The sequence below is a fragment of the Protopterus annectens genome, chromosome 6.part0 (genome assembly GCF_019279795.1).
Source record: "Protopterus annectens isolate FY-2018-M chromosome 6.part0, PAN1.0, whole genome shotgun sequence".
Lineage (NCBI taxonomy): Eukaryota > Metazoa > Chordata > Ceratodontiformes > Protopteridae > Protopterus > Protopterus annectens.
The window spans coordinates 851,742,814-851,756,089 of record NC_056737.1 but is presented as its reverse complement, the minus strand read 5'-3'; the positions used below and the strand labels follow the sequence as shown (position 1 = coordinate 851,756,089).

Sequence of the window (13,276 nt, the reverse complement as noted above, 5' to 3'; positions counted from 1 at the left end):
CTACCCTCCCTTTTATGTCTTCTCTCTCAAATCCCAACCTTTCCCTCTTCAGCTTATTCACTTGTTATATGTTCATAGATATACTAAAATACCAACCACCAGGACCTTTATAAGCCTCGCCGTGTGATCCAACCCCATTGTGTCCATGGCCTTTTACTAAGAGTGGGTATGTTAGTTAGGAAGTTTCTAGAGGTTATGTGAGGGGTATGTTATTATCCATGAAATATAACCATATAAACTATGCTAGCGCCAGTATTAAGCATCAGCGTACCATAATTTCCACACTCTACCATGCATGGTAGAATCTTTCACAAAGTTTATTAGAAACAAGCAGAATATGTTATGGAACACATTACAACAGAACTCATATCATGGTCTTAGAAGGACTGTAACACATAGCTTCAGAATGTTTTTTAACATCCTTCTCCCCACTCAAAAATTCTGAAAACATGCTGCTCTCCCACTACATCAGAGTTTAGGGATACTAAAAATGGGAAGAGCATGGCTGATATACAAGGCAAGGAAGGCACTGTGAGGTATGCTAAGAATGTAAATAAGTTATCAAAACTGTACAGAGATTTTCCCTCAGACAGAAGCATATGACCTCTAGCAAAGAAATTAACTACCACTAGCAAAACTACCTCTTCAGAAGCAACTCAAAAGTACTAAGTGGCTAAGAAACACGCTCAGAATCAAGCTGTTTTCAACTAAGAACAGTGGAAGTTGAACCCAGGACTACAGGGCAAAGCTTATTTGTAGCACAGGGCTCTAATCCTCTCTGGCAAGACATTCATTCTGTTCTGATCTTTCTCTTTTTTTTTTTTTGAGAATTCTAGTGATATAAGAAAAAAGACTATTATTACCTTCCATTCTAAACCTACATCTACTAACTTGGTACCTGCAAAAAGATCCATCTTGTTTCTCCCACCATCCCTACAAAGAGATATTTCTGACCAACTTAAAGACATATTTGGACTCAAAAGGATGCATTATAGGCATTCACCTTGGGTTTATGAAGGGTTATAGTACCTTTATCACACTGAACTCCCTTCAACAATGATACCACACAGTACAATAAGGACTCAAGTCAACTTCCTATGGACTAATCTAAGGCATTCATATTCTATTATCATTCTCTCTTTCTCAAGGAAACAAACTCACATACAAGATAAAGTTTCAAGTTCCATTTTAATGGTTTAGAGAGTAAACAGCTGAACATTCTGACTAACTGCTAAAATGCTGTTCTCTCTTCCTTTTACACAGGTACCACATAGACAGGTATGAGTGTACTATCATGTACCCTGTTCTGAAATCTTGTTTACTTCTACATTATCCACTTCAAAAGTTTACTTTAGGAAGACGACTTGACCACATACAGTTTAAGTCATATTTCTGGTAGCATACAGTTCTAATCTGTAATGCATTTCTCTTGCTTTAAAACTAAATATCTTGACATCAACTACTCCAAAACCAAACTATGGTACTGAACAGGTGCCGTAATTGGCAAAGTCCAAAAGGTGGATCATATAACCTCTTCTACTCGGTCTGACATCAACACTGTTAACTCCTTCACGTACTCAGATGTCTGGATAGCTCCATGTTTATCCTTTTCAACAGATACAGACAAAAGTCATGGAAAGTTGTCTGGAATGCTGAAAGGTTGTTATTTTGTAAGCATGTTTATATCAACTGTACAATGAGGACACTGGGAAAGAAAGACTTAAAATTGGGAATGGATATCAATAGTGGAATGAACACAGACACTTCCTTGCAATGAGATTGAACAGAACAGATGCAAGTTGTACCCAACAAAATCTGTTAGTTCAAGATTCGTTCCCTTAGAGAAACATTATTACTTTACTTAAAACTAAATGCTTGCCAAATCACCTGAGACACACATTTCTAAAAGGAATGGTGACAAGAGAATTAGTGATCCTTGGAAAACGCACATCTCCCTAACATGATTATTCTCATCTCTTTGTTCTATCCTAAAAACATTATGCTCATGAACTAAAAAACTCAATCTCTAGCCATTCAGACTCATTCAATGATTGCTAGTAAACAGCATTCTCAGTACATGCCTTCCAATTACTGAAAGCAATTCTATGTACTAGTCAAGTGCAGACTGAACTGCAGCCTTTTACAACATACTTCAAAAGGCATCATGTTATTCTACATCAATAAATATGGTGCTGAGACACTACAAGTGCAGTCCACATCTCCAAAGTATGGCTATTACACTACTTCAGCTGCAACACTAAAATTCTATAAAGTAGCACCAGCTCACAGTCCAGACAACTGAGTTTACACTGAAGTGCCAATACTTACATCCTATTTACTATAGATACATACATGACTACTACTAGACAGTATTAAATCTACTTTGTAAATTAAAATTAGTTCTTCAGAAATACAGGTCACAAAAGGAAAAATAAAATCTATTAGTAGGTGTTTTTTATAAACAGTGTAATGATTTACTTATTTGTTTGTAAATACCTGCTTTTGTTTTCTATGAATTTATTCTTAAGTGGCAGTTCACATCTAATAAAGGGCCCTTAGGATCCAGTCTTCATAAATGCGAAAATAAATACTTCTATTCTTAAATATTTTCAAACATGGATTGTCCACTATATTTGGCTCTCCCATCTTTGATTCAAACATAGAAGTCTTTAAGCTGGCAGCCAAACAGAAATTACTAAACAGCTGCAAGTTTCTGCCATTAAAATAAGAACCACTGTGAGAGATCTTAACAGTATTTCACAAAGATGGTTGCCTTCTTAAGCAGTTCTGACAAATAAAACAAGTGAAAATGTATCACTAGCATTCAAAGTGTGTTTTCAACTTTACTTCCTAAAACAGGAAGGAAGGGATTTACAAAAAAGGGAAAATGAGACTGAATGTGAGAGGCAGTTCACAGATGCTAAGTCTCAACTCAGTGAAGAAAGTAATCGGTGAATACTCATATGGTTGTGGAAATACAGAAGATTATGGAAGTGGCCTTGCAGCAGATGACAGTGGTGTCCAAATTACTGATTTTTTCAAGCATTTGTTATTAAAGTAAATGAACTGGCTCTCAAATGACCCAGATCAATGTACACAGAGAGTTCAGTGGAGAAGATTAGTCACCATGTATTTACTACTGTACTGTCCTAAATCAACATATTACACAGCTTGAATCTTCAGGAGATATTCCAGGTGAGTTCTTAAAACAGATTAAACAATGATGCTGTTTCAGCAAAGAATAGTGGATGTGCAAATGTTCATGCAGTTAGGCTGTCACAGTTTATAGTAAACAAACTGGTCACATTGACAAAACCAAGAGGAAAAATTTGTACTTGAGGAAGGTGACTAAGGCTTTGACTGCTTAGTTTGTGAAAACCGTGCTGCCACAATGTACTGGATTCTCTAAGAGATTGCTGGGTATTAAAACAGGCTACAGACTGCTGATGTTGGTGGCTGACAGAGCATATGGTCAACTAAAAATGATTTGGGTTCAGTCTGTGACTTGCTATGAGAAGGTGCAGGTGTTCTCATAACTTTGACAGCCTGGTAAAAAGGATAACCTTGGATGGAAGACGTGTTTGTGGATCATAAATTTTCAAGGGCTCCTATGGACACCGTTTATTTTTTTCTTATTGCCATCAGAATAATTTAATGGTGTACTTTATGGTTTAACTTATCACTTCCAGTGACTTCAAGGTGCACATTCTAAAAGGGATGCTGCTGTTGACGCCGTTCTGTTGCTGACAGATGTGCTACAAGGGTTGCCACAACAGCTGGAATTATGTGAATGAAGAATCTGTGACGGATGTAAGACAAAGGCAATGAATATCTGGACATTGCTGAAATGGAGGAAGAATGGAAGCTGGAGTTCAGTCACAGGGAAGGTAGGAGAACTGTAATGTGCTCATTTGATGATATGGAGAGATGTCACTTGGCAACATGATGGAGACGGAATTGACGGGGAACATGACTTAAGATGGCCAAGTACCATGTCATGCTTTTGCAGTGTAGTAAAGAGATGGGAGTATTCTGGAAGCTATGTGTTAATACCTCTAATGTGTGATGTAGCTCCATAGGAATTGATTCATGTGTTCCTGCACCAAGGAGGGCTATAAGCTGGACAAATACACAATAGGCATACTATGGCTGTGTGACTTTGAATGTTTCCTTTCTGTCAATGCATAATATTGGTCTCTGATTTGGAAACTGTGCACCAATTATGCCCTTAATGAGATAGTTAACTACTGAGCATTAAAGATGTGAAGACTTAACATGCGTCTAGATCTCTGAGATGGCCATGATATACATCATATTATATTATATTATATTATATTATATAATGCTTTTATTCTCTGTGATTTGAATTAATGTTAACCAAAAACAATCACACAAACCAATAAACTGATGCAAGCCAACCATAAAGGGAAGGAAGCCAAAAAGCCGCAAATCAATTTTATTCCAAAACTGAATAAGTCCTTGCATCAGTTTATTGAATTAATGTTACTCATACCTTTGTCAAAATTAGTTTTGTAAGACAAAGGTTTTAGAGTGCTACGCTTGTGTTTAATTGCAAACTTTAATGATTTAAATTAAAATTATACACAAGACCATGTTAAAGTTAGTTTCTGTGACACAAGTTTCACAGTCAGTAACTAATTACTGCTATGCCCAAGTTAAATAATAATGCTGTAGGCTTGAAAAGGCTATGTTGTGTACAATTAGTATATTATTACTGGGTGTGGCTTTGCTATGAAACATTACTTTAGGTGGCCAAGTATATTCTACTGCTTGGTAGTTCAGAAAAGGTTGGGCAGCATTATGGTGGCCAGGGTTATACTGCCAGCAGTTCAGTTATTTGAATTGCAAACTCCCAAGAATTAATCCAGGGGCTCCTGGAGTAAGCAGTACTATAACTGGAAAATTACTTTAAAGGTATATACTGAGATTATTGGATTCTGTGTTTTGACTTGTGTCAATATTTGATAAAATTTTTAGAATTGCATACAACATTGTTTTGGACCCTTAATGAGAAAGGGCATTTTATTGTAACAAGCACCATGTTACATAGGTTACAGAGTCATAGATGAAAAATATATTTGCATTAGTGTGTTTATTAAATTACAAATTATTTGTGAAGACTCTGAAACAATGCCACATACAATGCTTTATTGCAATTAATTTTACAAAAGACCTTATAAATGCTACCTACATGTTTAAACTTAAACTAATATTACTGGAAAGGTACAGTGTAATTCTAAAGTTTATTATGCATAATACTGGTTTAAAACAAGGGATATCACCAACCTGTAAAAAAGAAGGAATGTTTCAAGAACAGCTATTTAATAGAACTGAAGTATTTCATATTTATGAAGAGCATGACTTTACTAAGAAGGGGTGCTGTTATTCCATGCTTGTTTGGACAAGACAACTTTGAATTGCTAAGCCTTATTAAGGCCAATACATGAACATATTTTTATACAATTACTTTTAACACATTATGCTCCAAAAGAAGAAAGACTTCTATAAATAGCAAGAAATTAAACATTCCTGCAACTGGTTGCTACATCATGACTGATTTTTTTGTGCTGAAGGCTTATTACAGCTGCCTTAGCATGGAAAGAAAGTGCCACCTCACATATGAAGTTGTGAGTTAAATAGATATATCATGGGTGCAAATAGTGAACTAAAACATAATAGAACTGGATATGGTTAAAGATGGGCATGGCTAAAGTATTAAGGTATGTTTATTTCATGCCCAAGATGTGTTTAAGATTTTCCACAACTGTTTGAAAAGAGAAGTGCTTTTGATAACAGTGTTATCTCGGTATACCTTCATTTGTTAGAAAGGCATTTGTACGATCGCACTATTGTGCAATTTTAAATGCCGAAACACAACAAGTTGCAAATAAAAAAAAAATGTCGAAAATGTTAATCTGGGAAACCAGATTCAACCATTTTTGAACTGCAGCACAACAGTAAATGTCAGGAGACATTTCCAAATGTCTCCAAACATCGTTATGCCAGGGGGCAAGCCCCCCTGCACCCCCACCCCATCCCCCGCTACTTTAATATACAAACTTTGAGATTGTACTACAGTAAGGGAAAGGGTTCATTTCCCAATCCCCGCTATAGTGCGATCTGCACCTGGAATGCCAAATTCAAATGAGCAAATGCCAAAGTGCATTCTCTCATTTGGATTCACAATAGTGGCAGTTGACATTTGTCAGATCTGGAGGTTGTACCTTCGCACTTTGGTACAACTTCCTTATGACAAAATGAAGGTATACTGTTATCTTACATCTGCAGTGCAGGCAGCAATAATATAGTCCGTGAGTTAAACAGGCATAATTGTCATTTAAGTGTGCAACTCCAGGCTATGCAATATGACAGTATTAAGAGACGGATTGCTGGGGTGCCTATGGATATTTTTTGCACCTTTTTCCTTGCCTTATGTCACTCTGACAGCTATTCCTGTGCCCTACATCCTTTGCTTTAAAAGCTCTCCAATCAACACTGGTCCCATGTCTGAATTTGTAGCCTGGTCCAGTGAGGAGACCAAAGATGTTCTGGGGGCTGTGCTGCCCATCTTCAAGACAAAGGTTTCGTATATGACCTACTCCATTTCTCCCTCCCTCCCACATGGAACCTATGACAATGGCTAAATGGTGGGTGTACAAAGGGGGTGTGTGGAGTTTCACCTAGCCTCCGCAGCAGCTGAGCCATGTCCCCACCTTGATTCCCCATTTAGACCACTCATCCACTAGTGATACCCTGAGTGTCTGTCAGGGATCACAGCAGGAGACAACCCATGGGATCAGCTCATCCTCCCAGCCACTCAATCAGCTTTCCTAGCTGCTAATCAAACCCTAGCCAACTAAGTCATAGGCAGGGCTTCAACTCTCTATGCCACTGGAATGGCTTTTTTTACATCTTTAAAGTTCTTAATAGGCAATGCTGTGGGCAGTCGATAGCCCATCAGGAAGGTATTTATTAAACATATCTCAATTAAGTTAAGAGTTGTTTTCACATTATTTTAATATTTTATTTTATTTTAGAGTTATTCTGTAAGGGAGATTAGAAGTACTATATACAAAGGTGATGAAATAGGGCTTTGACTTGCTGGCCTATAGTGGTCTGTGCATTGAGGCATTCTTGGTGTTTACCAGATGTAAGAATGCACATCTGGCTGGACTTACTGCATTTTGCTTTTGTTTTAGTCACAGTGTCAGAGTTGTGTTTGATTGTTGGTTACCAGATATGAACTATTGTATAATACTGATAAATTAAATGAGATGTTAAGGCATATGACTGCTAAGCTCTAACAGCATGTTATTAAGGGTGAGATGATGGGAAATTTAGAAGTACAATAGAGGTTGAGTGAGGCCAGTATAAAGTATAATGGAGGTGTGAAGGAAGTAGGTTAGTTAAGCACCACTGTAGCAGGATGACAGATCAGTATCAAGGTAAAGAAATGCTAAGGCAGTAAGGGAGAATATCAGTGGATTACATGAGATTTACTTTTTTCTGCTCTTTTTTCCTGTTTTGTATGTTTACATACCACCTTATGGGATCTTACAGAATAATATAAAAGTGAGTAGGAAGGGTGAAAAGACACTGATAAGTTTAAAGACTGTAATTAAATAAGCCTAATAAATGTCAGTGTAAGTAAAGATGCTATCACTGGACTAAATAGTTTAGTTGCATGTGCAAAGGAAGATGTTATAATGTTAACGTGGTAAAAACTGCAAGAAAGACCCAGTCAAGCTAGAATCTTCACTGTGCAAAACCTTAAACCTCCTGTAGCGAAGGATCACGGGAAATATGTACATGACCCCTAAGGACACACCAGTATTTCAGCTACATGGCTTCTAAATGTAGCTGAAACACTGGTATGTCCTTAAGGGGTAATATGCATAAATCCCATGGGCCTCCACTACAGGAGGTTTAAGGTATCATACAGTGAATATTTTAGCTTCCCCGTGTCTTTTCTACATTTTATTACTGAATGGTTTTGTGTGTGTGATATTTTACAGTTTGGTTTTCATATTAACATTTGGAGATGTGCATCTAAGTAAATATTCACTTTGTTAACTTGGGATCAATACACTTGAGGCTGTACAAAAAAAAAAAACAGAAAGGACTGCCATTCTCAGATCTGCTTACTCTACCAGATAAGATCATTACTAATTCAAAAATCAGGTTACTACCATGGCATAATGGCAGATAACCTCTCTCCACTGGAATACCACAAGTTTGCATTTTTGACTTAGTGATGAGCACATAATAAGCTTCATATTTTTGTGACAAAAGCACACCAGTCTGAACAACCACAACTGCCTTGTAAATCACACTTGCTATTACCTGATGAAGTGTGTGTGATGTACGATCGACTCCTCTGCTGCTGTCGAGCAGGGTTGGAGACAGCTGGGCGAGCCTTATCTTTGGGCTGCTCTTCTTGGGATGAAGGTAATACACTCTGCCAGAAAAGTTACACTGATATTACAGTTATATCCCAGCTATGTTATGTAGTCATTATTTGCAGAAAGAAATAATTTAACAATCCCCAACCCCGTAAAGTTTATTTACTGAAAAACAAACTCTACAAATGTAATAATAAACCATGTTGCAGGAAGCAATTATGAGCTGATTTTAAAGAACAAACAGTAATAAACATGAAAATGGAAACGTTACAATGAATCAGAGAGAAGGAAGAATGGATTCAGTAATGGTTACAGGTAAATGAGAGACCCTACAAATTCTCAAATGCTCTGTGCTATCACAGTAAATGAATCTTAAAACACAGAAAATGAACTATGGAATTCTGGGCTCAAAATTAGTTTTTTAATCCACTGATCCCAGCACTCCCATTTTTTTCACTTGCAGGATTGCAAGCACTCTTCTTAATTTCTGCAAATCAGGTACAATTACAGCCAATAACTTACATGTTAATTCCAATTTTCAGATTTTAATTAGTGAATTACAAATTAAAATATCCCCTCAAATTTGAAAGTGCTGGGCATATTAAGCAGTGGTAAGCAGCTAACAGCCTGCATCTAATTTAGAGCCCTAAATGCTTACACAGCTACGCCTACCCTTGCTAAAGAAGTGGAGGAGGGACAGGAAGAGGAAGAAAGCAGAGGGAGGCCTTGCAGTGAGGAATGGTCTTTCTGAAGAAAGATTTCAGCAGAGATAGGGCTCATGTGATAGACGTGCTCAAAGTTTGTTGGAGGAGATATCAAAGCATGGTGTCGAGAGGATGAGGGGGAAGGACATTCAGCCTGCTAGGTTAAACAAACAAACAAACAAACAGAAAAAAGGAAGGAGTAAGACTTAATATTTGTCACATAGCATCACAAAAGTAGACCACCAAAAGTTGTTAAACATTTGTGTATCTGGCACTCAGATTTACCATGGTTATGGATGCTTCAAATAATACTACAATGATTGTGAAGTGCATCACATGAGCAGGAGCAGTAACCAAACTGAAGGAAGCAGACAACTGCAGAAAAAAATAACATTCGTTTACAGTAAGTGTGCGGACTCACAACCTTACATAACTATATCTGCTTAATCACTTACTGCTCAGCACTACAAACATCTCGACTTGTGCAACATTCATCATTCAGTTTCAGATTGTTCAGTCTTAAATGCAATTTACACTCACATGACACACTTTACAATCACCAGCATTAGCACTCCTTTTAAAGCTAAGAACTGTTCGAACACCCTCTAATAATGCAAACAGAAAAGCTACTAATACCACCTTTGAACAAATGCCAATGCCTCTTCTCAAAATATATTTGTTATACGTATGCCAACAAAGCTCGCTTTTAAATGGCTTGTGCCGCTACAGTGTTACAGCTCAGTATTAGTATGCTTTCTGGTTTCTAAAAAACAACTGAACGAATGACTATTTATTCATTCACAATGCAAAACGTGTATACTAGTCTATAATCTATTATTATTTAATGCAACATCCAATAAGTCCACTTGTTTTTGATATTTAACAGCTTGTACTGCAATGTAGTTACTACTGAGGTCTAGGAAGTAAAAAGTATTTCCAGAAAGTACTGTATAAATACTTATAACAAAGAAAGAAGATAATACAGTTTTTGTATTCTTTAATAATGTCCTTTTTTTTCTTAGCCCAGTTCTATATACTCTAAAAATCCTAAACTGCTATGAGTACGTAAAAATGATGGACTTCAGTTAAAACACTTCAAGTAAACACAAGCAGCTAATAAATACATTAACACATCTGTTCACTTCAGAAAAAAATATTACAGCTATTCACTGTCTATCTCATTCCTTCCTTGTGATATCTTGATTTGAGTATATTCATTCATTACTCAGCATCTCCACTTTTATTTACCAGAGGTAGATCCATCAGCACTTGCATCCCATCTCCTGGTCCCATATGTGCTACATGGTTGAAGTTGATGGGGTTTGATATCATTTTGGACCTTAGTTCTGGATCTCGAAGCATTTCCCTAGAACATAAAACAAAACAAAATAATTTACTCCTTAACAGTAGTGTTTTTCAACAACAGCTTTCAATGTGGCACAAAAAGCTGTATGTTTGCTTCCACGAAAACACTGTTTTAATACAAAACATACAAATTACAAACGACAGTGTTTCAAACATTAATCAGTAGGATGTGTTTCAAGCAAGATGTTGATTTTTTTAAAATTTTTCCTTGTTTGCTTTGATGAATGTGTAATACTCCATTAAATATCTGTAATTCACTGGGAATAAGTAACATGATTTGACATACATCTGTGGCTTTACTCCAACAAATGCTTAAATGCTTAAAGTGATAACTGTTTGCTTCATCTATCCAATGAAAACAGACTGCATAAATAAATCTCAGCCAATGTAGTGTAACATTATTAGCAATGCAAGTGCAAAACAGAAAGAATAGCTACCGTCTCTGCTGCATTCGCTCTTCCTCTGGCACTCTGAAAACAAATTTTCTCTTGCTTCGAGTTCTTAACATTTGTCTTCTGCTGTTATCAGAGGTTTCTGGCACACTGAAGTCACTGCTTTCTGCAAAGGAACAGTGCAACTTCCATTTAATCATATTTCATTGGTGTTTTTATTTGTAAAATTCAAGATGTATGAAAACACACAATGCATTCGAGTTACAGTGTACATTGCTAATCCAAAAAACACACAGAAAAAAATTGGCAACAAAACTGACAATCATGAAATATTTTCTGGGTAATGACAACACGCAAGAATCAAATTTTACTTATTAGTTTCTAATTATGTTCTAATCGTCAAATTACTTAAGCACCACATTTCTTCAAGTACACTGTTGTTGTACATGGATAAAGTCCGAACAACGATCCAAACCTGATTAGTGGTTTTGGCATCTGCTGGGTACTGGTGAAGGGAAAGAGGAAAGACAAGGCTGCACCCTGTTTGCCTCTTCTAAGGGGTGAGGGTCTGAGGATGTACTGGGCTGTATGGATACTGCATAGATGTCAGTGATGATACCATACTGGCAAACTTGTGCTACAGTGCGTGTGTGTGTGTGTGTGTGGGGGGCTAATATTTGAGGCATGACATTAGAATGAAGAAGAGGCATTCCCCTCATGACATTACTGCATGCCCCTCTCTTCATATCAGCCAGCACATTAATGGGAGATCAGTTCAAGCAGAAAAAAGCCCATGTCAGCTGCAGTATGACAGCTCTTTAGCTGTCCCTGTCTCACTCAAGTTACACATTGACACGCTACCCCCAAGACAACCTACATAGTGGTACCCTGTGTATAGGGCTCCCCCAAAAGAAAGAAGCTCCTGGTGTAGATTTCACAAGAACTGGCACAAGTTTGTGGGCAAAAATGAGTATGGGCAACGATGTGAAGAAAAACAACACTTCTCATGGCTAATATTTAATTTAAAAATTCTATAACATGTAAGAAACTATGGATAAAGAAAGCACAGTTGTGTATAATCTTTCTAAAATTCTTTTTACTGTTGCAGTATTCTTCACCTTAGGGATCTCCTGCCAAAGGCAGCCCAATGTATGTCCAGTATACCAAAGCCTTTACATCTTGTATGCATATTACGTCACTTGTATGCTCCCTGTTCAGGACACAAGGCATAAAGGTGACGTATGGACACAGTTTCCCCAGAAGAGAATAGTCTCCACAGGACAAAATAGACTATACACATCTAGAGGAGAAAATGCATATGGAAAAGGGAGACCCTCTACCGGGAGGGATACCAAAACAAAACTCAAAAGAAAAAAGGGGGTTGGAGGGAGGGAGCAAATACTGCAACAGTAAAGAGAAGGACATCTACTGTTATGGTAAGATGTTACACAACTGCACTATGTCCTTCTATATCACTGCTGTAGTATTCTTCACAGTAGGGAGAGTACAAAAGCTCAAGAAAAAGATGAGGAGGTGCAAGGCTGGGAAGAACCTTCAACAAACCCATACATAATCGCTTGAGCTAAACCTGCTCTGGCCCTAAAAAACAAATCCAATTTATAGTGCTTATAAAGGTATGCAATGAACACCGAATAGCAGCTTCAAGGATGGAATTGCTGTTCAACCCCCTTGAAAAAAACATCAGATGAGGCAAAACCCTGGTGGAGCCAGCTGTAATGCAAGTAGACAGACATTTGCTATGAAAATAACAGAAAATAAATAGCCTTAGATATCCAGGAGGAGACTGTTTATAAACAAGCAAATCCAATGTCCTGGGATGAAAAAAAAAAACAAAAAGCTGATCAGATTTATGAATGGTCTTAGTTTTATCCAAACAGTACCTGAGCTCTCTGTACAAATCCAAGGAATGTAGGACCCTCTAACTAGCCAACTGAGGAGAAGGAAAAAAGATGAGAATTGAACTGCCTGATTCAAAGACAACTTGTTGACCACTTTGAGCATAAACGAAGAATTAGTGCAAATGGACACCCTGTCCCTGTGAAAAATCAAAAAAGGAGGGATGGCCGTAAGAGCCTGAAGCTGAGAAACCCTTTGAGCAGGAGTAAGAGCAAGTAATAAGACATTCTTCCAGGTACAATGCTCCAGAGAAGCTGAACCTGTAGGAGCCTGGGTCCATTTTCTACAACAAAATTAAGGTTCCAAGGAAGAGGAATAGGCTTCCCTGAGGAACTAAGATGCAGGATGCGTTTAAACTGTTTGACTTCAAAGTGAGAAGGCAGAGGAGGATTCAAGGGCAGACAGGCAGAAATAGCTGACAAATGGGTCTTTACAGAAGAATAGGCCAAGCCAAACTGGAACAACTTACATAAGT

At 37.5% G+C, this 13,276-nt stretch overlaps 1 protein-coding gene across 1 annotated transcript in view; it reads right to left on the bottom strand.

Annotated features, from left to right (window-relative positions):
• LOC122803904 (serine/threonine-protein kinase MRCK beta-like) overlaps positions 1–13,276 on the bottom strand; it is a 300,217-nt gene that overhangs the window by 27,553 nt on the left and 259,388 nt on the right. The window contains exons 7-10 of the mRNA XM_044073586.1: positions 10,930–11,050; positions 10,376–10,493; positions 9,096–9,284; positions 8,365–8,479 (exon numbers count right to left, since the gene is read on the bottom strand). Coding sequence (XP_043929521.1) covers positions 8,365–8,479; positions 9,096–9,284; positions 10,376–10,493; positions 10,930–11,050 — 543 coding nt within the window. The remainder of the gene's footprint in view (positions 1–8,364; positions 8,480–9,095; positions 9,285–10,375; positions 10,494–10,929; positions 11,051–13,276) is intronic.